The sequence below is a fragment of the Mchenga conophoros genome, linkage group LG6, assembly GCF_057382185.1.
Source record: "Mchenga conophoros isolate Kocher_MC1m ecotype Shallow Benthic linkage group LG6, M_conophoros_male_GT1.1, whole genome shotgun sequence".
NCBI classification, from domain to species: Eukaryota; Metazoa; Chordata; class Actinopteri; order Cichliformes; family Cichlidae; genus Mchenga; species Mchenga conophoros.
In genome coordinates, this window is record NC_140531.1 from 41201300 (window position 1) to 41225299 (window position 24000).

At 41.7% G+C, this 24000-nt stretch overlaps 1 protein-coding gene across 7 annotated transcripts in view; it reads left to right on the plus strand.

Annotated features, from left to right (window-relative positions):
- The window catches only part of sorcs1 (sortilin-related VPS10 domain containing receptor 1), a 202512-nt gene that overhangs the window by 166783 nt on the left and 11729 nt on the right, over positions 1 to 24000 (plus strand). For 5 of the 7 annotated variants that reach the window (XR_014892807.1, XR_014892808.1, XM_085278114.1 and 2 more), the window contains exons 13-22: positions 2296 to 2387; positions 2730 to 2837; positions 5569 to 5686; positions 7104 to 7237; positions 14120 to 14233; positions 17375 to 17546; positions 18585 to 18771; positions 19387 to 19520; positions 21769 to 21895; positions 23129 to 23241. Coding sequence is in view for 5 of the 7 variants with exons in the window: in XM_085278114.1 (XP_085134240.1) it covers positions 2296 to 2387; positions 2730 to 2837; positions 5569 to 5686; positions 7104 to 7237; positions 14120 to 14233; positions 17375 to 17546; positions 18585 to 18771; positions 19387 to 19520; positions 21769 to 21895; positions 23129 to 23241 (1299 nt within the window). In the remaining 2 variants the exon portion in view is untranslated. The remainder of the gene's footprint in view (positions 1 to 2295; positions 2388 to 2729; positions 2838 to 5568; positions 5687 to 7103; positions 7238 to 14119; positions 14234 to 17374; positions 17547 to 18584; positions 18772 to 19386; positions 19521 to 21768; positions 21896 to 23128; positions 23242 to 24000) is intronic. The other 2 variants (XM_085278113.1, XM_085278115.1) reach the window with 1 other exon arrangement.

Consider the following 24000-nt stretch of genomic DNA (forward strand, 5'->3'; position numbering starts at 1 on the left):
CGCTGGTAAACTAATTCTGCATATGTGTCACATTTGAGGAAAAAGTATCTAAGCTCTAAGTCTTCACATGGCAACAGCTGACTGACATTTAACAGTTGGTACGAACCACGCTGTCAACTTCTGCAGTCTCCTACTGACTGAGAACATTACTTTCTTTTCCAGCTGATCACAAGTGACCAGACTGTTAAACAGAACGAGTCCTCTCACGCTTTAGCTCCGTGTTTTAGTTTAACACCACTTTATATAAAGTTTAGAGATAGTTTGGTTGTATGGAATATTCAAGTTTTTAATCTTGTTATTCCATCATTGCAGACTAGAGGATAACCATCCCTCTGAAAAAAGGAGTAAAGGAGTTCATAAAAATATTCATAAATTCATTAAAATTATTTTAAATGTTTTTCTGTTAGCATATACTTTTATATAAAAGATGTATGAAAGTCGAGCCAACGTGTCCTTCACTAGTTTTGGAATCTCAGAGACACAAATATCTGATAATTAGTGTCAGGTAACAACAAAAAGAATATTCCAATGTTCACTTCTTGGATGCACTGCGCCATGTTATTTGTCAAGAACACAAACACAGTGGAGAGGCCCAGCTCAGTGACTTGAGTGTTGGGTACTTCTGCATTGGCTTTATTTCCCCCCCAGAGGTGGTTGCATGTCGGTGGATAAATACAGAAATATAGAGGACAGTTGCAGGCTGATCCACTTACCATACACTGTGTGTGTGTGTGTGGTTCACCAACCCACTGGAGAACTGACTGTTTGGTCTTTGTATTTTTCTCTTGGGTGATTTCTGGGAAGGTGAAAACAATGTGTAGGAAAGCAGCTCACAGTGTATATGAAAGTATTTCCAGAGCTGACTTTCATTCACTAACATGGATTTTAAGCTTGGCTTCAAAAAACGTCAAGGCAAAGTGAGCAGTTGGGACCTGAGCATTGAACGTTGTGTATCGCATTAGAACATCCGCCTGTCTTCCTCTGTTTGATTTGGCTTGTCTGTGGACTCCAGTTCCAGTAAATATGGCTGGCTGTCAGTCTGAAATGACCTGCAGCCCTGATCATAATCATCCATGTGGTTATCCACCATCCCATTTAGCTTCTGAGTTTCATTTAAAAAAAAAGCCTCACACATGTAAACAAACCAATGTGCAGTGATGAGTATGAGGTGATTAGGTCAGACATTACCCCTCAGATGGAGATCCAGGATGCAATTAGCAAAATGACTGTTACAAAAATAATTTGGGATTTGTTTTATGGAAAAGTTAACATTGGTGGTGGAGAGTGCAAAGTTAGAGTAACTCTATAAGCATCATTAGTAAAATAAAAAATCTGAAACGAATGCATTCATCCACCAAGGCTGAACATTAATCCAACCCTAAGCATGAATTGACTCCTGAGCTCATATTTTATACCCATACTGAACCCAAGAACATCAAGACAATGATGCAGATTATGAAGAAACAAAACAAAACAGTAAAAAGTCCTTTAAAAATGTCAAAATCTTGAAATTGACTTTAAAAGTTTATCAAACAAATAATCAAATACCTCATCAGAAAAGGTAAGAGCCAGGAAACCCCTTAAATTTTCATCCACATATAAATAAGACCAATTAAAAAATCAACATCATTGTTCAGAAACAAACTCATCCCCACGGCTTCTATTCGGGCGCCACAACGTTCTAATCAGATCAGTTGTTCTTGTTTCCAAGCACAAACAAATTTTAATTTAAGAGTCACAAAGTTTGCCAAGTCACTGCTGTTGGCGAAGATCAACTTCCTGCAATTACACAATCATGCAGTGCAGCAAATATGTTGTATTTATTAATATTACAGCCTCATGTCTGATAATTAATTTTTCCAACGATGTGCCCCGTTAAATCTTGAACAAACAGCCGCTCGCCATATGGAGCACAATGAACCGACTGACCTCCTGTCCTCTCGCTGAAAACATCCTCCTCCTCGCTCGTTGCCTATCCTCAAGTTTAGAATATAAGTCCTCAGACAACAGCCAGATTTTTTTAAGGTCACCAATCATATTACTTCTAAAGACCGGCTGAATTCATTGGCTGCATAAACCGCACATTAGACGGCCTCTACATCACTAGATTCACTTCAGTTTATGAGGCTTGTTTCTAATTAAACACAGCAATGAAAAATAATTATTTGGAAGGTAATGTAGCAAAGCAGGGCCATGATTTGCATGTATGAGTGTGTCTGTTGTGAAAAATGACAGGGTGGGTGTGTGCAAATGTGTATACAAGTAAGAGTACATCAAGCGTTTTTGTCCCAGCAGATTTTTGATGAGGAGTATGCAGTGCTGTATCTTGACCAAGGAGGGGCTTTGGTGGCAATAAGACACACTCCGCTTCCCATCCGACACCTGTGGTGAGTCATTATGACAGAGACGCCATTTGTCACAGCATGACTAATTTTCTCTGAGGAAACTGCAAGTCCTAAGTTAGTCAAGTAAAGGCAAACGAGTTTGTCTTGGAACGAAGGGAGGGTACGACTCTGTTTAGAAAACCTTGGATGATTGTCATTCGGCTTTCTGGGTTTGAGACTGTAATGACTTTTGCTCTCACTGATCAGCGTTCTCCGAGCGGAGAACCTTCAGCCCTGCGCGGAATATAAAATAAAGTCGTTAGACAACTCTCAGGGTCATTAGTGTGCGCACACAGTTGAGGGATTAGCAGCGGCCCCTTGTGAAGCAGCTGTTTGTGTTCCCAGGTTGAGCTTCGACGAAGGACGGCAGTGGAACAAATACAGCTTCACCAACACGCCCTTGTTTGTGGACGGGGTGCTCGGAGAGCCCGGAGAGGAGACTCTCATCATGACGTGAGTAGAAAAAAAAACAGAGGAACAGCAAATTGCTGGTGTCCTTAAATGCGCGCTCTCTCGCGTCGTGACCCGAGCCTGTGCCGCTTCCATCTATAGCTCTGCTCTATTCAGGATTCCTGACTGTGCGTTTTCCTTTTCATGAATAAAAAGGTTTCTGTCAAGGTCTAGCCAACATCAAAACTGGCTGTCTGCTGATTATGATCACAGGAGATCAATGCTTCAGCGACAACCTGACTGCCCATTTGAAGAGCATGAAGAAGAGTGATCAAAAAATGCCTGAGAAAACAGACGAGAAACTTTATTTCTTTATAAAGTTTTAACTGCATTAGAAAGTGGAGAGAGGCATGGGGATGATTTAGCGTGCCCTCAGAAATCAGATTTATGAAGATTCCTTCTGTGTTCTTTCAAATTTATTATTAGAACAGCCCAGAGCAGAAGTGCGTGCATATGCTATGACGCAGCACTGCTCCCTTATTGGAGCAGAGATTTAGGACTTTGGGACGTGTTACCACAGCCATTACATCAATGTTTCATGATACCTGCCATAAATGACAGACTGACAGCTGGCTGTGGAGTCGGCCTTACAGGAGAGTGATAGGGCACAGCTGGAGAGAGAAAAAGGAAAATGCAGCTCTTCTTTTGGTGGGACTCGAGGGTGGGGAGCTAAAGGCGATGCTGGTAGAATAAGTTCTCGAATGCAGAGCCTCTGAGCTGGCAGACACACCATTCGTTTTCATAAGACCATCATGCACTGTTTTCTTATCAATTTGTAGTCATTTTTACAGTAAGTGCCTGTCATGGCTGGGTGCCTCAGAAGCTAATTGACAGATTGATTGTGATAAATATGCTGTGGTATGAATGGTGAGGAGGGGTCAGTGCAAAGACACGCAGCCACTCAATTTAGCTAGAGATGGAATATTTATCCACTTAGTCTCATAACCTTGGATTGTGTTTTGTTCCTGACCAGTACATAAAAAAAATATGGCTTTTCGTTCTGATTAAGTTAAACTTTAAAAGAAAAGGTTTTTAGTAACAGCATAACGCTGGAAATTATATACTGTGGATTTCGTTTTTAGATTGGGAACATTTCAAGTGTTAGTCACTGTTTACGAATCGCATGTAAAGACTAAAGCCTTCCAGCAGAACAATTTATTGCACAATATGTCTTATTTTCCATGTTTCATTTCAGTCTGTGCTGACACCATAAAATAAAACCAACAAACCCTTTATTGGATAGGGAAGCTGTGTGGAGGTGACAAAGTAAGCTGAGGTTGAACTTTCTGTTGGCTCTCTGTAGTCGCTGCACAACTATTTCTGTCACGTGTGCTTTGAATGAAAAGTTGGATGCCTTCTCGAGTCTAATGTGTTTTCCAATTTCCCAGCTCCCTACTAGAATCCAGCAACTGGTGGTCACTTGCTGCAAGACAGAGCCATGCAACAGCGACTCTTTTTGTTTTAACTTCCATGTCTCTGGCAGTATGTCTAGGGTTAGGGTTGTGAGTGTAGGCCGGGTTTGGGTTTGGTTAATGTGCTCTCCTTTACATAGATTTTTCACCTCTGGTGACACGAGGAACCTAGACATGGAGACCTGGAACATGATAAGAACAGACAACCCGGCAATGACCACATATTATAAACACACGAGGGTGACGAGGGAAGTGGAAACGCTGGGGAACACAGCTGGGACGAATAGACATAATGACACAGGAGGAAGGAAAACTGAACACAGAATGCAAGACTGTCAAAATAAAACAGGAAACAGACTAAGATGCACGGCTCAACACTGGGCCCGGGGAGAGAAACAGACTTAGAAATAGAAACGAGAGACCAAACACAAAGACATGACGAGGACTTGGGGAATTAGAGAGAGAGAGACACAGAGAGGAGAGAGGGAGGGACGAGGGAGACATGGCAGGGTGGGGAACATGAGAGCAGAAAAGGGAGAAGAGACATAACAACAAGGCTAAGACCCAGAGATCCCAAGAGAGAGGGACACAAGGACACAAAGAGAACCTAATAGACAACTATAGACTTCAAAGACAAGAAAAACTCAAAACATAGAAAGAACTAAACTGAAGGCTAAACTGTAAACATTGAACTTAAACCCTCTTTATAATGTGAGAGTCACAAACACACTATAATCTCAAAAGAGCCAGTGCCCTGACACAAACCTGTAAATCTTATATATCCATGCTTGCAGCAGTTTTCTTGCACGGATCATCTGTTGAAGCATTTGTCTCTTTCACTCACAGTCTTTATCAGCTGTTTAGTATTTCACTTTTAAAGGCTCTCTGTAATTTCCTAAAACAGCTGTCCACTGCTGGTAGTATCAAATGCTAGCTAATGAAGTTGTTTATTTCTGGTTGCATTTTCAGTTTGATGCTCTGAAGTGTATTTGGGGCATCCGAAAGCTGAACGCGCAGGATCAGCGTTAATAGACCTCCGTGCTTCCTTTCACGATAACGATGGCTCACGACATTCAGCGCAACAATGAGCCTCACAGATGTGTTTTTAATCATGTGTGGTCAAAAAAACATCAGCTCTGTGGCCTAGATGATAAGATTCATCAGACAGTGCTTATTAGCAGGATGAATTCACTCCCGGCTTTGATCTTCGTGTGGGATTTGCTCACCAGACTTTTCCTTTAACATCGTTTTAGTTCGATCATTATCCAAATCGTGTTTTGTATTTAACGAGTGCAGCGTGTGTGTCTGCTTTCTTTTTTCAGGATATTTGGACATGTCAGTCATCGATCGGAGTGGCAACTGGTGAAAATAGACTTCAGGTCCATTTTCAACAGGAGGTGTATAGAGGCAGATTATCAGACATGGCACCTGCACAACCAGGTACAGCATTTAATCAGATCAGGATAGAGTTTTGATTCTTTTTACACCCTGTACAAAATGTTTTAGAGCCTTTAATTATATTTCAAAACTATTTTTAATTAAATAACATTTCAAAGAGGCAGACTATTAAAATGATTTTTAATTTAAAAAGTATACTAATGAGCTGCTTCAGTAAAACACATCATTATGAAACCAGGTCTAAGTACCCTAGCTATACGAACCCCAAGTGCAATGTTTAGCAGAAAAACTAAATAACTTTGAATTATAGACAGTTTCCCCTTTGACTGCATGTCTTGAAAAGCCAAAATTCCAATATTCTGAAATGTTAGGGTTAGAGCTTTCAAATTAGGATTAGGAATCATGGAATAAAATGGTAGTGAGTAAAAGGCAGGACTTAAAGGAATTAAACTTGTTACTTAATGAACTATTATTTCCTAATGAGAAGTAAATTCATTGAAGGAATTCTGAAGTCTGTGGAGACCATCTCCTCCAAACACAAGTTCTTAAGTTTGGTTGATTCAGAGCCCCTCGCTGTACGCTTTCAGCTTTGCTGTGTTGTGAAGCTGGAGACCTCCCAGCGCAGAATCCTTACGATTCCTCCCTCATGCTTTAAGTGAACCTCCCAGCATACGTTAAACCTGCTCCGAAAGCTCCTCAGCCTGGTCGGGCCTGAAGCAGAGCCAGACGTTTAAAGCTTGCCTTTATTCATGGCCCACTTCTGTAATTGGTTTAGACACCCATATGCTCAAAGCAGGCTAATGATCAAAACATATAGCATGGAAGATGACAAGAGTCCAAGCCAATTACAGGGCTAAACTGCCCAAATGTAGTGTGGGTATAAAAAATAAACACCACCTGAAAACAGAGGTTTTGTGTTTAAGTTAGGGAAGGAGCTGGCAGTTGTATTTGTGGATGCTGGCAAGAATGTTTTTAGCCATCTCACTAGTGACACCTAATGCACAAAGACAGAATGTTGTGGTAATAAAAAGAGAGCAGCAGTGTAGGATGAAGGATGCAGTGGAAACAGGCTGCTGATATCTTCACATCTTTTTGTACTCGACTGATTTTATATTCACTTCCCACACATAGACACGTGGCTAAAAATGGATTAGGTTCTGGCAGCGTTTGCAGCTGAAACTCCTTCACAGTCGTTCATCTCAATATCACAAAAAAATCCCTTAAAAAAAGAACTCAAGCAGCACATTCGACAGTGTGACGCTTGCAACGGAGGAACAGTTGCTGAGCTGAGCACGCCACACGCCACGAGCCCGTAAATATGCGCTGAACAAGAACGGTGTTCTTTGCACACATGGCTGATTGTATCCTGTAAGTTATTTATTGTGGATACGGAGTTACAAAATCACTTCAGTTTCAAACTCTGTTTCTTTCCGCTTGGCTTTGTTTTTGGACCCTGCAGGGTGAGCCGTGTCTGATGGGAGTCAAAAGAATCTACCGAAAGCTGAAGCCCACATCCAGGTGCGTTATGGGAAAGACATACTCAGTGACCATGACATCGGCACCATGCGACTGCACAGAGGCTGACTTTGAATGGTCAGTATTTAATTTTCATTCAGTCCACTTTGTATGTGCTAACACTTTACAATCCCCACTTTTAAACTGTGCATTAATAATTCATCAGATTTGAATAAGTATAATCTGGGACTACTGGGCTCTGGTGGCTCCCTGGGAGCTGGAGAACTGTGCCTGGGTCTCTGCCTCAGTTGGTGGCGGTGGGGGACTGGGGTTGGTGCTCTCTAACGGTCTTGGGGTGTGGGGCGCTTGTGGTGGCGGGTTGGCCTCTTCTGGGTGGGTCCGGCTACAGGGCCTGGGGCCCTGGTTCCCGGGGTCTCTGGCTAAGACCCTTCTTGAGTGGGGTTGGTCTGCGCCCCCTTGGGTGGGGTGGGCTTTCTCAGGTGAGGAAGCATACATTGCTGAGTGCAGCTTGTCCCAGACCCAGACCAGGGTGTCTTGTCCTTTTCCTGTGTGTGTCCCAAGACTCATCTGAACACTCCGGTCTACTGTCTTGGGTGGAGGCCCCGGACTGGGTGGTGTCATTGTAGACCCTACACCCCCCCGTGGCTGGGTGTGGGAGATGGGGGTGCCTACTGAGCCAGTTATTTCCTGGCTCTCTCCTTACACACCCACACACACTCTCCCTCATACAGCACATGCATGCGTAGGGTCACAGTGGGTAGAGCCATTCACGTGGCTGTGTCGGTGCTACCTGTGAGTTTTTGAGTGTCTGTGTTCCAGGTGTTGTATGTTTGTTCTCTTACAGGTGCGGTAGTTGGCGATACATTGTGTATTTCTTTTTGTACTCTGTTCTTTTATTATGTCTTCCCCAATCCTCTATTTTTCTCTCCCTGTCCTGCCTTAGACATTGTCATACTGTATACCACATATAATAGAATAACTGAAATAACAGGAATATAAATGAAGATGTAAACAGAAACACCCTAAACAAGAGGAGCCTGTAGAGAATTTATAGAGCTGCTCTTGGAAAAGCAAAATGTGTTTGGCACACAGTCCATTCAGATCATAATTCTGATTGTAAAAGCTGCCAGAGAGATCAGGACTTGAACAAGAAAAAAAAAAACACAGCTGGAGTAAACACTCGACACCGTCAGAGTGTTTGGATTCTCTGTGTTTTTGCTGGGTTTTTTGTTTTTGCTAAGAAGTCTGACTCCTGTGAGCCCTTTTCGGTGTGTGTGTGTGTGTGTGTGTGTGTGTGTGTGTGTGTGTGTGTGTGTGTGTGTGTGTGCACTAGAAAGCCTGCAATATTAAACCAAAGTTGCTGGAACTCTTAACACTTTACCATCCACTTTGTTATTGCCTTTGACCTTGAACAATCCTGTAAATAAACCTGTTAAACCTTAAAAAAAAAAAAAAGACCTCAAAGCAAACTGTGCTTGTTGAGCATGTGGCCAAAATGTAGCCTAACCCGAACTGACATCTGGTGGATGTTAACAGGTTATGAATTTTACTGTGAACACACAATGATAATTCATTATTGTTAATAATCATTAGCAGTACCAGGATTCATCATATTCATTAGTTTATCTATTCTTAGATTGTATTTATGAATTTTACATTTTGTCATAGCTGATAAAACATGCTGATAGTATTTTAAAAATATTACATGTTATATGATTTACTGTGTATTTGGTAATGATGTTTTGTACCCAGTGCTTTAGATGTAGCTTTAAATATAATTTTAATGTTGCAGTGAGGTATTTTTAACCTAAACCATAATGTTCCTGTAACCACATCTAGCCTGTAGTGCAAAAAAATATTGCATTTAATCTTATTGAAGAATATGAATTCTTTACAAAAGACTTTCCAGTAATTATACTAAAGGTTTATTGGAGATTCTGAAAAACTAGTTCATGCATTTATTACTTCCAGGCTGGACGACTGTAATTCATTATTATCAGGCTGTTCTAGAAACTCCCTGAAAAGCCTTCAGTCCTGACAGGGACTAGAACGAGAGAGCAGATTTCTCCTGTATTGGCTTCCCTTCATTGGCTCCCTGTTAAATCCAGAATTGAATCCTCACATACAAGATCTTGAATAATCAGGCCCCATCTTATCTTAAAGACCTTATAGTTCATGTACAATATCACTTGTTGTTCCTAGAGTATTTAAAAGTAGAATGGGAGGCAGAGCCTTCAGTTTTCAGGCCCCTCTTCTGTGGAACCAGCTTCCAGTTTGGATTCAGGAGACAGACACTATCTCTACTTTCAAGATCAGGCTTCAAACTTTTCTTTTTGCTAAAGCATATAGTTACTCTGCAATATCGGGTTATATATAATAATATAATATTGGGTTAACATAGGCTGCTGCAAGCTTCCCAAGATGCATTGCATCTTTCTTGCTCACCTTTTCACTCACTATGTGTTTATACACCACGCTGCATTTAATTATTAGTTTTTATTGATCTCTGGCTCTTTTCTATACTGTGTTTTCTGTCTTCCTTCACTCACCCCCAACCAGCCACAGCAGATGTGTTGTCTAAATATTGCTGCTAAACGCAAACCTCACCAAAATATCTTATACTTGTTGTTAGGAATGTTTACATCACAGTTGCCTGGGCTTGGCAAACTTAACACAAAGCCACCGTAATTTCTGTAAGGTGGTACGGCAGAGCGGGTCTAAGGAGCTCGGAGAGAAAAGCGTCTGGACTTCTTTAAGTTTCCTTGAAGACGTTTCATCCAAGAAGCTTCTTCAGTTCTAGGATTTTAAGGCCTATGGGAGCGTCCCCCAGGAGGGTTGTGGACCCCTTATTGATCCTCTGCTTAATCACACGAGCCAAGGTGTGAAAACAGGTGTGGGTCAAAATCAAGGTTTCGGGTGGAACCACTGTGACACCTGGCCACACCCTATCATGTGATTTACTGAGGTCAAATGGCCCAGGATATGAGTGGGTGTTAAGGTGTCTGGGAAGGATTCTAGATGACAGACAGTTGGTGTGGTAAGCCCCGCCCTCTGTTCAAAGATGGCTGTTCACATGTAACATGAAGTGTTTGTAATGCCTGTCATTACAGGGACCTTTGAAATACATTAAAATATATCTGAAATAAATGACCCCTGTCAAGGTCAATTACTGAGTGACCCAGCAATACAATTTACCAGCAAATGGTAGAATAATCTACTTTATTACAGTTATTGGATTTCAGCCATTCACCCTCCATTGGTTGGGGGTGATGGGAAAGAGAAGAGAGCAGACAGAGCCACAGTTTGATAAATGTAAAACTGAGTGTGTTTCATTTTTCTCTTATTGCTTCTTCCCTCCACAGATGGAAGTAAAAACTAGCCAGAGCTTTAAGTTCAGGAATGACACTGTGTCCCCCTCATAGTATTACACACTATTAGTGCACCCATCAGCCCCGTCCCATTTTTCATTGTATGGTGTTTCAGTTCAACTCAGCTTTATTTATAAAGCGCCAAATCACAACAACAGTCGCCTCAACTAGGGCTGGGCCATATTATACCGTTCACGGTAATACCGGTATAATGTTAGGCAACGATAGGAAAATGAAATATCGCGATAGAATGGGAGTAAAACGCGCATGCGCAGTGCCTTTGTTTTCATACGCACATGGCCGATTGTTGAGTGAAACTGATGAACCAGAATTGGTTTGTAAAAATGGTGCAACTTCCGTGATGTGGAACTGGTTTGGTGTTTGTCCGTCAGATACACAACAAAGCACATTTTTTTGCAGAACATGCAAGCGGCCGTTGTTATTGTCATATTTGTCGGACTAAGATGCTCTTAAATCTGGGAGTAATCTGGGTCCTAAACTCCGTATTTTTCAGGTCAAACAACACTGCAGCATCACTTAAGAGTTAAAAACTGTCTAAATTCTTTCATCTTTAATAAAACGATCAGCATTGCTGCTTTACCAGGTGTAACTATGAAGTTTAACTTCCAGGCATCCATGAAAACTAAAGTTATTACATTTAACGGAGTTAGACGTTAGCAGGAAGCTAGCGGAAGTTAGCTCGCTAGTTTCGCTAGTTACCTAAGCATGATATAGCATGTTCTGACTGAGAGATTTCTGAAAAAAATCAAACGTACAGTTCTTCTATCACTTCCAACATAAATGAAGACAGGAAACTAAACAGCAGTGACGTTTGTAGGGTTACTGAAGTTGGGCTAGCTGGTATATAATGATGTGCTACGTGATCGCTAGCGACACAGCTATGTTAGCATAACATAAACAGTGAAGCTGGAGGACGAACACTAACACTTTTCCACTTATAAAAGTTAACGTGAAGGTTCTTCATGGTTAGAGACAAATGTAATCGCATGGCAGGATGCTGTAAACGGACCAAACTTCAGTCAGGAGAACAACTGAGATAATCCATCCACAATACGAGGTTAGTCATTAATAGACTGCAACAACATGGGAATAGAGCAGCTGCAGAGAATTCAACATTAATGAATCAATGGTACAGAAGTGGAGGAAGCAAGAAGAATGAGTTTAATAAAGTTTGATTTATCTGACTGCTTTGTTTCGCTTAATGTGCCTTATAATCCCGTGCACCTTATGGTCCGAAAAATACATACTGCACACTGCAGTTTAATGTTGCAAAGCACCTATTTTTAACTTCAGTGGATATTATACATGGTTATGCTCAGGATATGTCAGCCCATTTCTACTGGAAATGCCTTTTGGTTAAACTTTCAGCAAGGAATTTGCATTTGCACTGTTACATTTTTATAAAGCTTTAATGTACATAAAAACCAGCTTCTTGTTTAAGTGAAAATAAATGGAAGGTTGTCTTTTTGCGCTAGTAATGTTGTGGAGTTGTATTTTGTCTCGCATCAATTATATCGTCGGTTATATCGTTATCGCAAATTTTCAAATATATATCGTGATAAATATTTTTGGCCATATCGCCCTGCTCTAGCCTCAAGGCGCTTTATATTGTAAGGTAGATCCTACAATAATAGATACAGGAAAACCCAACAATCACATGACCCCCTATGAGCAAGCACTTTGGCGACAGTGGGAAGGAAAATCTCCCTTTTAACAGGAAGAAACCTCCAGCAGAACCAGGCTCAGGGAGGGGCGGGGATGTTCGTAGTGTCAGTATGATTCCCTCCAGTTAATACACAACACCACGGTTCTTCATTCACAGATGGATTTATTCTTCCGTCACACTTCTCCTCCAAACCACCATAAAATTCACCGTCAAACTGTCATTACATAAAAGTACAGAATGACCAAACATAAAAATTACAAATAAACATTAAACCCAAGTTAACAAATGCGCGATACACAAACACAGTTAACATACCTCGCTGGCTGCAAGTAACTGAGGGAATGAGTCCGCTTCAGGAACAAAAACTTAACGAAAATAATTCCCAATTTCTTCTTCTTTACAGCTTTCTTTTACTTTAAAACAGCTTATTTATTCCTTCTTGTGACTTAGTCAACTTACAGTTTAGCTTCTTTGCACATGCTTTCTAGACTGTACTTTGCGGCACTTAAAGGCGCCTGTGCACAACACAGAATGAAACTTAGTTCCTACCCCAAAAGGAACAACAATAAATAAAGGAAATAAATAACATATTGAAAACAAATTGACATAATTTATAATTATGGCAGTTAAAGTCATTCATGCTGGACTCCCAGACATCACTCTAACTGCCACTCTGGACCACTGCTGCCATCTGTTTGTTTGCTTTGCTGACATCCGTGCACAAGAAGCTTCTGTTTGTGGCACTTGGATCAGAGTCGTTTGGTTTCTCAGTAGCTTGTAACTCAAAGGAAAGCGTGGGCTCTGTTATGTGGGACACTCGCATACATCATCACCGAGGGTATGATGGCATCACCTGGAGGACAGAGAACAACACATAGCAGCGGCTAATTGTTACGCGAGGTATTTCCTTGTATTTGGCACAGAGCCCTGGTCTTATCAGATGTAGAGATGCATTTGCAATATGTCCCGGGGTTTAAGGAAACTGGGTTTAAGTGAGGGATTAAAAGATAAGAGATCACTGTGAAGGATAACATCCTCCAGATTATAATTGCAGAGCAGCTCTGGCACATTCTCCCGGTGGCTGCTGCTGCTAAATGGAAACCAGTTAGCTGCTCAAACATATAACTGTGTGTGTGTGTGTGTGTGTGAGAGTGTGTGTGTGTGTGTGTGTGTAGTCATTCCCATAACTGTGTGTGTGTGTATGTGTGTGTGTGTGTAGTCATTCCCATAACTGTGTGGCATCATCACCTCTTGAAAGGACAAAGTGTTCAGTGGAAAAAAAGATGATATTTCACACCTGCCTTTGTGCTGGTGACTCCTGATATCACAGCTGCAGTCACAGAGAATGTTTTTCTACATTAGACAAAAAATATTTTCTTTGAATTATCAGCAGTTTTAATGTTTGTTTTCCTGCGTATTTCTTTTTTCCTCACGTTGGTCCCATACCTGCAGGTCTCTCGAGGAGGACTGCTTTTGAAATAAGCTCTATCAAAACCATAAATCACTGAGCCTAATAGCTTTCATTAACAATCACAACACTTTTGCATCTGTGTGCATGTCGCGCTAATTGGGGCAATTTGTCCCTATCATTTTGGGGACACAGCGCTGCTCTGCCTTTTAATTTATGGCACAAACAACTCGTGGGCTGTGTTTAAAGAGCACCGAAGAAGCAGCTGCTGCGGCTCCTTTGAAGTCGATACTTAGATGACATTAAGGTTCCATGTTGAATTTCAATCTGAAATGATCTTACAATATGGAGCCTCTTTCGGTTTCAGAATATTTTATTAACTTTTGATTGATTTCCCTGTGAGTATTATCAGCCATTTTATAAGCAGGTGTCACACTTGTAACAGCCTTTATCTAATTTTCAAATTGAATTTTCCAAACGCTGTCTCCTCCATGTCCCGATTTAATGACGGCGTCTGTTTTGTCGGATCGTTGCAGTGATTACGGCTTTGAGAGACGGACGGACGGCAAGTGCACCCCTGCCTTTTGGTTCCATCTATCATCGATGTCCAGGAGTTGCACCACGGGGATGACTTTCCTTAACAGCACCGGGTGAGGATGAGAGCTGACTAGAATCAGCATGCACAGTCTCAGCAGCGACTCGCAGGGATTGGATAAAATGAATGGTGCATTTGAGCCGAACAGCTCAGGGTGCTTTAATTAGTTTCTCAGGGACGACACGGCCGGGCCGAGGAAAATGTGGGCTGAATGATCAAACCTGCACTTTTAAAAAACAATCATGAACCAACAAGGATAAAGCACCGGCAATAAAAAGATCTTCTTTGGGTGAAAATTGTGTCAAGAATTTCAAAGAGGGATGAATGAAAAATTCAATGCCAAATCCAGTGTGAGGGTGTGTGAAGTGCCGTGGCTTTTTCCAAAAATAACTCAAGCGCCCAGGAAAAAAGTCTGATTTAACATTGATGATCACAGTGTGGATTAAAGCTCAGAGCTAAATGGTCCTCAGGAGAAATGCATTTAAAAAATGTCTTAAATGTTAACAATAATGGGACTAGTCCATTTTGTTCACTTAGGAAAACGTAAGCAGAGGTATTGTGAATAAAACTGATGGCGATAGATGTTCACCATCTTACCCAGAACACACGTAGGATTGTTGGGGATCAGATGTACGATGCTTGCATATTCTTCCTGTGCTAACGTGTGATTTTCATCCCACAGCCCAACAACCTATGCTTTAGTTTCATTTGTGCTTCTAAAGTGCCTGAAAGTGTGATTGGGAGCATGAATGAAAGCCGTTTCTCTGAGTTAGCCCTGCAATAACTCCTCTCTCGCTGTGACAGCTGGGGCAGTTTGTCATGCTGTGAATTCAGAAATGTGAAGAAGGCTTTATACAAATTTGAAAACTTGAATTATGCTAGCTTTAGCGTATTTGACGCCCAGAATAAGAACTGCTTCTGCTAAAAGTCTGCTTTGGAAAGAGTGGATTACTATAATTACTATAAGGTCATAACGGATTAATGATTATTTCTTTGACTAAAAGTTGTCACTCTGCGATCTCAGCTGCAGAAATCTACCATTTAGGTTCATTACTAGACTTTAAGATTACTATGTGTATCTTTTTTTTTTTTTTTTGCAGCGAGAAAATAATTTTAAAGCAAAAAGTATTCAAAGTCTACAGGAAACTATTCAGGGAACTGCCCTTCTGTATATAACTTTGGCAGCCTGGTGACATGTTAGCATTATCTGGTGTCGTTTTCACCAGACATAATTTTCTTTTTCTCAATATTTATTTATTTATTTTTTGACAGAACCTTTTAAGATAGAGAAAATGTCAGGAAAAATAATTAGATCACATCCCTGCAATCAGAAATAAATGTGATTGTAACAAGACGAAACATTTGTGTTGTCCTGATCGCATGGCCATGAAGCCGTGTTTGTGCAGCAGTGAGCTGCGGTGCTGTATCCATCCGACTTGGTTGTTTATGTCTTGCACTCCAGACACCAGACGGTGCATCCTGATGCTGTTTTTGTGTGTGATCTCTTTAGAATGGCACACGGGTGGTTTAGAGGTGTGGAGATTGAATTTTTTCCCAGTTCCTAACAGAAACTAGTGTTTTAGTTTAATTGATGATTCCAAATTGGTCAGAGGTGTGGATGAATAGTAATTGTTGTCTGTGTACCTCCCCTCTTGCCCAGTGTCAGCTAGGATAATCTATCACCTCCTGTTGCTCCAGCTAGATAAGTGGTTAAGAAGGTGAATTAATGGATGGATGGTAGGTTGTACACTCCAGCACAGTTGTGGAGGGTCAGGAGGGTGTAAGTTGGTCTCTCATCCAAAAAGAAACCGACTTTCATTTCTGAACACATGTAAATGTAAATATTTAATTCTTTGTAAAACAAGGCACTTTTTTTAAAAAAATTGATAAAGATTTGAGTTGCAAAAAAAAAAAGATTGTAGGTGTACAATGACAATAAAGGGCTACTTTTTTCTATTCTATTCGAATGGATTAACTTTTATGAAAATAAGATTATTACTATTATATATAGCTTCTTTGGATGGTGTTTTATCCTTGAGCTTGAGGGTCCTGCACAGTATCTCAGCTGTTCCTAGGACTGCACTCTTCTGGACAGATATCTTGGGTGTTGTTCCCGGGATCTGCTGGAGCTGCTCGCTTAGCTTGGGGGTCACTGCACCGAGTGCTCCGATTACCTCTGGGACCAGTGTTACCTTCACCCTCCACATCTTCTTGAGTCCTTCTCTCAGTGGGCATGTGGCAAGAAATACCAAGGGCTGAGTTCCTGATGAAGGCTCTTAGGGTCCTGTTGATCTTGTACAGTTCTAGGTACTCGAGGATTCATGTGTGGGGGATCGAGTCATAGGCCTTCTTGTAGTCAATCCAGGCAGTGCACAGGTTGGTCAGTCTGGTCTTTCAATTTCGAGCAACTGCTCTGTCTGTCAGTAGCTGGTGTTGAGCTTCTCTGGTATTCCTGCCAATTCCTTTCTGTGTCGCACTCGTGGTTCATGTATTGAGCCACGTGCCTGTTCATCTTAGCTGCTATGATGCCTGACAGGAGCTTCCATGTGGTACTGAGGCAGGTTATTGGCTGGTAGTTGGATGGGAAGGTCGCTGCTGGGGATCATTAGGAGCCTTCAGTTACATATATATGTGGAAAGCCTAAGGGAGGCACGTCAGCAGCACTGTTAGTGACAGTCAACATGATATTAATTAGTCAGACGCAGCATGAAACAGGTGGGTTGCAGAGTGGCTTGCAGTTGTGCAACAGTTTCAACAGCGCTCCCTACAGGATGAGAAATTGGTGAGCAGTGTGTAACCTGCTGAGGCTGGCACTGAGATCAGCTCAGCTGATGTGTTTTTCTTTTTGCTTATTTGTTTTTTAAAAAATTAAAGATCAGCAAGGTAGCAAAAGCTAACTCTAAGCTTTCTTACATAATTCACGTCCAGAGGGACTGTCATAAACCCTCCCTTTCTGTTTAAAGATACTTGGATAAAGAAAACATATAATTTTCAAATTGAAAAGTTTTTTTTCCTTTTTTCTGTTAAGTTTTCTTGTGAATCTAAATGAGGGAAGTGCAGACAGATTAGGCTCTGCTGTTTTTTTAAACATAAATATGGTTAGTTTATACGAAGAGAAGTTTATACGAACCTTATATGAAGTTTGTGTTTGTCTGATGGCACATCTAATCAGTTTCATTTGCTTTTCCACCTTCAGCAACAGAAAAGTGGTCTCCAATAACTGTACAGCTGGTGTGAGCGCAGAGTACACAGCCAGGAGGCAGCAGTGTCCTATCCAAGCACCCAAAGGTCTCCACCTGGTTACCAGTGAGGGTTCGCTGACAGCCGTGTTAGGCACCAATGTCACCTTTCTTGTTTTTCTGGAGGAGGTGAGCTGTATCCAATGTTTCCCATGAAGTCACACAGAGTCAGTGTCATTATATTTACAGTGTAAATAAGGGCAAAGTCAGAACTGTTAGCAAATATTAGTGAATTGTTTCAAATGTACAGTTAGATTGGAAATGGCTATCTGGGTTGTTTCTATAGCAACACCAGCATCCTCAGCTGTGACTGTGCTGTATCCTCTCATATTTTCCTGTGTTCACACTCTAAACTAAACGTACATGTTTAAAGGGAGAAAAATTCCCTTTCTACACCTTTTTTTTGCTTTTTATGACCAAAAGTACTCACATACTTTGACATAGTTACACATCAACACAATTAGTGATCCTAAGAGGTGTTATCGTACTAGTAGTGTTAGGCTTTAGGGTTCAAGTTACTTCTCATCATCATTGAAAACAAAGAAGATACTCAGACAGGGACTGCCAGCCTGAGGAGTCCTGAATGCAGTAGCACAGTTTCTTTTAGGTGGGACTTCCTTGTGATTATAGAGTCAGCTGTGCGGATTGTCTTTGTTTTTAAATGCAGATCGTAAAGCAAAGTAATTAATAATTAGTAATACAGATAGTAACTACTATCTGCTGCAGTGAAACTCTTATATCTGGAAATTATCCTTTGTCCTCTGAGAGGGTGACAGCGTCTGCATGTAAAGGCAGCAGATCGTGACCTGTGCTCCTGTTGGAAAAAGTTGACAGTGTGCAAACTGTGAGTCACAGTGTCTTTTACAAGCATCCGTACATGATGAGCTAGGACTGAGATCCATGTCACTATTGACACTGTTAACTTTGGAGTAAAGTCAGTGTCTGACAAAAGTATTACACGCCTTGGAAATGAGACTGAGCTGAGTGACCACGCTGACAATCGCAGCCCTTAGCAGGGAGTGTGATAAACATTACCTACATTATTGTGCCTAGAAGGAAAACCGTGCTCTGTGTTGGTCAAATGTAATAAAAGCCAGCTCAAACCAGAATGAATATTTCATAAAAGGCCATACCTGCAGATTTCCTGGAAGTGTTTGTCCTGTTCAGGGTGACGGGGCGAGGACGAGCATCACTCTGGACTTTGGAGATGGCCACGCTCTTACATATTCCAACGTGAGCTCCATCGAGGAGGGGATCAAACACATCTACAAAGCTGTGGGAATCTACCGAGTGACCGCTACCGGGGAGAACAGCTTGGGCTCAGAGACCGCCATGCTCTACCTGCATGTCACATGTGAGATACCGAGTTTTGTGAAAGATGTTTTTGTGCTCTTCGTTTCAGCTCTTTCCACTTTTTATCAGAGTCTATGGAATTGCTGTTTCCTGCTTGTACGACATTCTATCCTTTATCTCTCCCCTAACAGAACATGTTCCCCTCCCTTAGCCAAACAAACAAGTGAGACAGAATAAATCCCATTTCTCTTCTACTCAGTTCAGCTTATGCTTTGCAGCCACTCAGCCCGCAGAAGCCACGGCAACCTCATACGTAACAGGGCTGACCACCCCCCGTGTATTCAGGGGTGACAGATGTAACGGAGCTGACTTATTGATCAGGGAGCAATGTTGCCCCTACCAGTCTGTCAATCCTGTCAACCGTACAAATAGAGCCACCGCAGGCTCCAGAGTGCCACGGATGAAAAATAGTACACAGATGGCAGCCGGCAGTCCCAGAGCAAGAGCGAATCTTGAACAAACTCACCCTCCTTACCCACCTATAAACCCCATCTCCTCCCTCTTTTTTCCCCTCATTTGAACCAACAAAGTTATTTCATTTATTTTTATCCTCTTTTCACATACTGTGGCGCAGAGCGTCGAGTTCACACTGTGATGTATATGTGTGCCTGAGTAGGTCAGCTGGAGTATATCCATCTCTCAGCTCCATTTGTGGCTGTGAGGAATAAGGAAGTGAACCTGACTGCTGTTCTGTGGCCCGGCCAAGTGGGAACGGTCACCTACATCTGGTGGATCGGAAATAACACAGAGGTACAGCGCACTCAAGAAATTCACCACTTCTCTCAGTACTTCTCTTCTTCTTTTGCCCATTTGCAATTAAGTAGGTTGCTGACTCTTCTGGTCCAAAATGTGAGAATCATTATTTTGTGGAGCTATTTTTGTGCATGCAGGTTGGAAAATGTGTAGCCTTGTTAATCAGCGTCAATAAAAATGGTGGAACGTGCTGACCTGTTCACATAGTACCTTAATTACTGATAACCAGTGAAGTGAAAGCATCTTAGTGTTAGTGTAAAAATCCTCCAATTCTAGGGCCTGCTGCAGTCAGGCAGAGCCGATCAATCACACAGAGTTAGAGGGTCAGAAAAGACATATTTTTCTGTTAATCCCTTTGCGGCATCTAGCCATGCGGATAGTTTCAGCTTGGGGGACACAGCTTTGGAGATATCGGCCTTTGAAGACAAAAGATCTGCATGGATTTTGTTCAGAATAGCGAAACGTGACAGTTTAAAAATGGAACAAAGACTTCTGGAAACACTGCAATTCAGAAGCAGTTTACAAAATAAAATTAATCAGCTTCCACCTTGCTGGTGGATTGAGTGACCATTATGTTTACATTTAACAGAGTATTTGCGTGATTATGCCAAAAGTACCAGTCCAACAACTGAGCATGGATAAACTTTTTGTCAAAAAAGGGCATTGGTCTTGGCAGAAGATATAAAACTTTTTTTTAAAAGTAAAATATATAATCCTCGCACGTTCTCACTGCCATGGTGCAGGTAAAATAAAAATTATAAATGCTACTGGTGATGGTGATGTGACCTATTAGGATAGTGCTGCCATGTGTATCACTGTCTGATCAAGTTGCTTTCAAAGTGCTTAAGTTGTTACGTATTGTGGAGATGTAAAGAGCTAGCTTAGCTCTTAGCACGGGGGATCCCTCATGATTCATGAGTGGGAGGTTAGCCAACTAAATGTAAATAAGACCACAAGGTTAACGTTGACTCCACAGCTACAACTCCTGATACAAGAAGAAAATCAGGTCTATGATGTTAATGCACCAAGTTAGCTTGCTATAGTTGCTTAGGGTTAGCTTTGCAACTCACCATTGGTCAGCTGGTTGCTAGTAAGTGATGTCAGCAGTGATGTCAACATTGATGTTCGTCATCATCAAACAAGAACTTTGGCTGTCAGACACTGACACTTCTCACCATACTACACACAGCAGTGCTGCTTTGACTTCCTAACAGTTAGCCATTATTCAAAGGTTTTACATGTAAAAGGCTAAACAGCATCTCATGCTACCGCAACCACAAAGTGGACAAACACAGCAAAGTTCTTCAATAGATAAATAAAGTTGGTGTATCTGCTCAAAGGCTGCAGGTGATTCCTGGAGTCATTTTCCCCCACTGTGGTATGAAGATGAGATGCAATAGCACCCTAAACTTGAAAATCACCCTGAAAATTTAAAACTGGTGTTGGGAGGAAAAGTTTGCTTAAATAAAGCATGAATTTGTCAGAGAAATCAGTTTTAAATTTTCACTCCGTCTAAGAGATATGCTCCTTATGCTGTTGGAAAAGTAGCTGTTAGGATTCTATTAGAACTTCCTGAAAAAGTAGAGTGTTGTTCCTCCAAATATAGCAACTGTCAGAGTGCAAACACGCTGACCCCGGCTTTACTAGCATCAACAGGATTAGCAACTAATGTAATCAATACACTAGATGTTAGAGAACCGTAACATTTAACATGACACATCAAAAAATTTATATTACAAGAGAGTAAAAAGAAACAATTCAAGCATTGTGGTCTGAGGATGCACTGCTATAGCTGTAGAAACGCTCCACTCCTCTCTGTCTGTGTAATTGTAGCTGGGTAAATGTGTTTGCTCAGCACTAACAGGGGCCTTTCCACGAGGACGAGCAGTTCTGTCACTTGGTAATAAACAGTGGCAGCATTAGCATCTTAAAGCTATCTGAAGAACAAATGGAGACGTGAGTAATGACAGTAAGGAGCTGCTGGTGTCACACAGGAAACTCCCTGTAGGCCTCTGTGCTGCATGCAGCACAGCACAGACTTTAGCAACGCTGTGTGTCATCGTGCGTGTGTGTCTGTGTGTGTTTTTGTCAGTCGGCCAACAGCCTGACACCTCTGTAGTGTAAATAACAGCAGTGTGAGATGTTAACCAGCCGTTGATAAGGGTCTCTCATGGGAGCACGTACAATCTGACTCCCCATCTCCCTCTCCCCTTCTTCCTTCTCCCTCTCTCTCTTGCTCCCCCAGCAGCCAGTAATCACCCTAGAGGGAAGTGTGGCGTACACATTCTCCCGGGAAGGCATCAATACAGTCACTGTGCAGGTGTCTGCAGGGAATACTATTCTGCAGGACAGAAAAACCATCGCTGTACACGGTGAGCCGAATTTCTCACTCAGTGTCCACTGGGAATCTGTTGCTCTGCAAACAGGCTGATAAGTTTGGTCTCCACAGTGGAATAATAATGCTGCTTCCCTTTGATGTTATACTTCTTAGATGTCATTCTTCTACTTAATGTTTTAAAAATAATCTGCCATTGTCCAGACTTAGAGGTCATTTTTAACCATATGCTAAAACTTTTCCTTTGCTAAGCTATAACAGAAATTGTATATAAATGACAGCTGTAGCATTCCTTTTGTTCAAATAGGGCCGTCTGTGGCTCCAAAACGCAATAATGATGTCGTCCAAAATGTTAACATCAAAGCTTTAAAATCTCGAGTCCAAACATGAACGTCCACATGTTCATATTCGCCTTTAAATTTCTCTTTTGTTTCCTCTAACTCAACATGATGCATAACTGATGATGAATGTCTCTGAGACAACTTCCCGTTCTTTTTCCCAGTTATTCACCATTTAAGCTTTAATTGAAAAGATGCTTTTATTGGCTCAGTAAACACTACAAATCATTACGAACTGTGTTACAATATAAGTGATACGAGCTTGGAGGAGTTTAGAGCAGAGCTGCTGCTCCTTCACACTGAAGCTACCTGAGGTTTCTAATCAGGATGCCTTCTGGCTACATCCTCTTGGAGGTTTTCACCCAATTTGGAGGAGAGGCCCAGGAGTGTCTTAGGAGAGATTGCATGGCTCATCTTACATTGGAGTGCCTCAGGACCTGCTAGGAGGAACCTGAAAATGTGGCTTAGAAACTGATGTCTAGAATAACCTTCTGAGCTGCTGCCACTGATACTGGACTTTGATTGATTGGCAGAAAATTGATGCATACATTACCTTTGAACTCCCAAGATTCATTTTTCAAAGTTACTACACATGATTCATTAACATCCGGTGCATGCTAACTGTATTTATCAATCCTTTTTCTTAACAACTACAACACAAAGCATGATGAATAGTTTATTAAGAACATCAGCAGCTAAAAAAATGACTAAGCTGGTACAGAAGGACAGCGCTCTATCATCTATGTTCTCATACTGCAGCTTTTTCTCCCCTTGTAAGATCTGAATGGAGGCCGAACCTGAAAATAAACCCAGAATTTAGCAAAAAGAAAAAAAAGCACACGTACATGATCTGAATCTTAAAACCGAGCTTTGCATTTAATGACAGATGAAAGGCATAAGCTCCCCTCACACATTTACTTTTCTTCCTGCAGAATATTTCCGATCTCATCTGCTCGCCTTTTCATCAAACCTGGATGAGCACAACCCCGATATTGCAGAATGGAGACTGGATGTGAGCCGAGTCATTAAGAACTCTCTGATCCAGGTAAAGTTCTCTCTGGCTCTTTTGTGGCAACTGTCGCCTTCCTTTGGTAAATACTGTCAGCGCTCAGCTGGACCTCTGAGTGCTGCGTGACCTCCCCGAGGCTTGGAGACATGAATCTGACTTTTATGATGATAAATGACAAGGCAAGAGGGAGAAGAGGGGAAAAAGATAGTTCAAGAGCTGGCTGATTGCTGCTGCTCGCGGACCCTCAGAGTTCAGGGCCGTACAGTAACGAGGTTGTGTACAGAAGAATAAACGTCAGTGCGGGTCTAATGCGTGTTCTGCGCTGACCTGAAGGAGCGCTCGGAGACGAGTGCTTTGCAATCCGTCAAATGGACGACATGATTCAAACCCACACATGACATGTTAGGTACAGAGTTTGCCTCATTAACTTGCCGTTATTTCTTCCAGCATCCTCAGAGTGTCAATACGTTTTCTGAAGCAGAGGAGGAAGCAATCTGAGCTTTCCATCATATTTTCACACTTTTTGATCTTGCAAATCAAAACGGATGCTAAAAATATACAGCCTGTCTTCAGTCTTCACTGAACACGTCAGTTTGCTATTGACATCTTTTTTTTCCATGACATCCACAGCCCGGAGGCCAGAACGCATGCCGAAAAAACAACAACAACTTTCAGACAAAAACACGACGCACTGGTTAAAACCCAGCGCGTCGGGAGGAAAACCCAACAAGGGAAAGCTGGCAGCCTCAACTGGAATCAGAATCAGAATCAGAATACTTTATTGATCCCTGGGGG